Source organism: Gobius niger (assembly GCF_951799975.1).
Source record: "Gobius niger genome assembly, chromosome: 20".
NCBI classification, from domain to species: Eukaryota; Metazoa; Chordata; class Actinopteri; order Gobiiformes; family Gobiidae; genus Gobius; species Gobius niger.
Genome location: NC_136871.1, coordinates 4452135 through 4453413, shown reverse-complemented (window position 1 = coordinate 4453413; position 1279 = coordinate 4452135). Strand labels below are relative to the sequence as shown.

Sequence of the window (1279 nt, the reverse complement as noted above, 5' to 3'; positions counted from 1 at the left end):
TGTAACTTTGAACGGAAAACAGACTCTTGGAAACTTAGTAATGAAACCAGCTTGTCGTAGTAGTGCAGTAGCGAGACATGTTTTCACATGAGCTGCTGTATTACGTTCTCCTTCGGCTTCGTTTAATTCCGTAATAAAACGCTACGAAGCTAAATCCATGCTAACATCCCTAGTATTTGGCCTGTCATTCCATTTCTGAACAAAAATGATACGATAATATTGAACTTTATTGATCTCACAACAGAGAAGTTCACACGTGCACCTTTAACTTATTCTCTTTTTCTTTTCTCCGCACAGATTTTCAAAATGAATTCTCGCTACATCCTCTACATCCACTTGGTCATCAATGACATCATCCTGTTGACGCTTCTGACCCTCTTTTATGTCTTGAGCGCCGCAGTTTTCACGATCAACGTCTCTCTGTGCATGATTCTGATTTTGATCGGTTTTGCGGCAAATCTAGGCAACCCGATGACTCTCGCCATCATGGCCATTGAGTGCTACGTTGCAGTGTGCTTCCCCCTCAGACACGCTCAGATCTGCACAGTGAAGAAAACCTACATTGTCATTTCCTTTATTTGGCTGATCAGCGCGCTGTATCTGCTTCCGGATGTATTCATTGCTTTGGTAAAGGAGCCTCTTGACTTTTTTCACTCTCGGGTCTTTTGTGCGAGGCCGTATATTTTCAGGCATTCACAGGTGGCAGAGAAGGACACCATCTTCAACGCATTGCTAATGGTCATTGTGTGGCTAACTCTATTCTACGCGTATGTGAGGATCGTCTTTACAGCAAAGTCAGCTTCGGCACATTCCAGAAAAGCCAGAAATACTGTCCTACTTCATAGTTTCCAGCTCATGCTCTCGATGCTTAGTTACGTGTATTTCGCTATATACTACGGACTCGTGTCTTTGTTTCCAGAGAGTGTTCATGCAATTCGTTTTGCTTTGGGAATATTAGTCAATGTTATACCGCGCCTCATCAGTCCACTGGTTTATGGGCTCAGAGATAACACTTTTAGGAAATATCTCAAACAACATTTGATTTGTGCAAAGGCAATACATTAATAAATTCTTCTGCAAAATTATTTAACTGTCTGATTATTTCCACAAGGAATATAATACAAGTCTTTGCAGTGTGTCTTTGTTGCTTTTAAAAAGAAGTTGAAATGAGTGCTGGGATACAAATAAAACTTTCAGAGGCCTCTTTCTATCTTAGCAATGATGAAAAAAAAAATCTCATTTATTTAACACAAAAAAATCATGTCTTTATGTCTCACTA

General features: G+C 40.0%; 1 protein-coding gene across 1 annotated transcript; it reads left to right on the top strand.

Annotated features, from left to right (window-relative positions):
• Positions 1–289: 289 nt before the first annotated feature.
• Positions 290–1065, top strand: LOC306979500 (odorant receptor 131-2-like; the record flags this gene model as incomplete). Its single annotated transcript, XM_079578458.1, has 1 exon — positions 290–1065. The coding sequence occupies exon 1, from the start codon at positions 307–309 to the stop codon at positions 1063–1065; it is 759 nt and encodes a 252-aa protein (XP_079434584.1). The 5' UTR covers positions 290–306.
• Between the last annotated feature and the right edge of the window lie 214 nt (positions 1066–1279).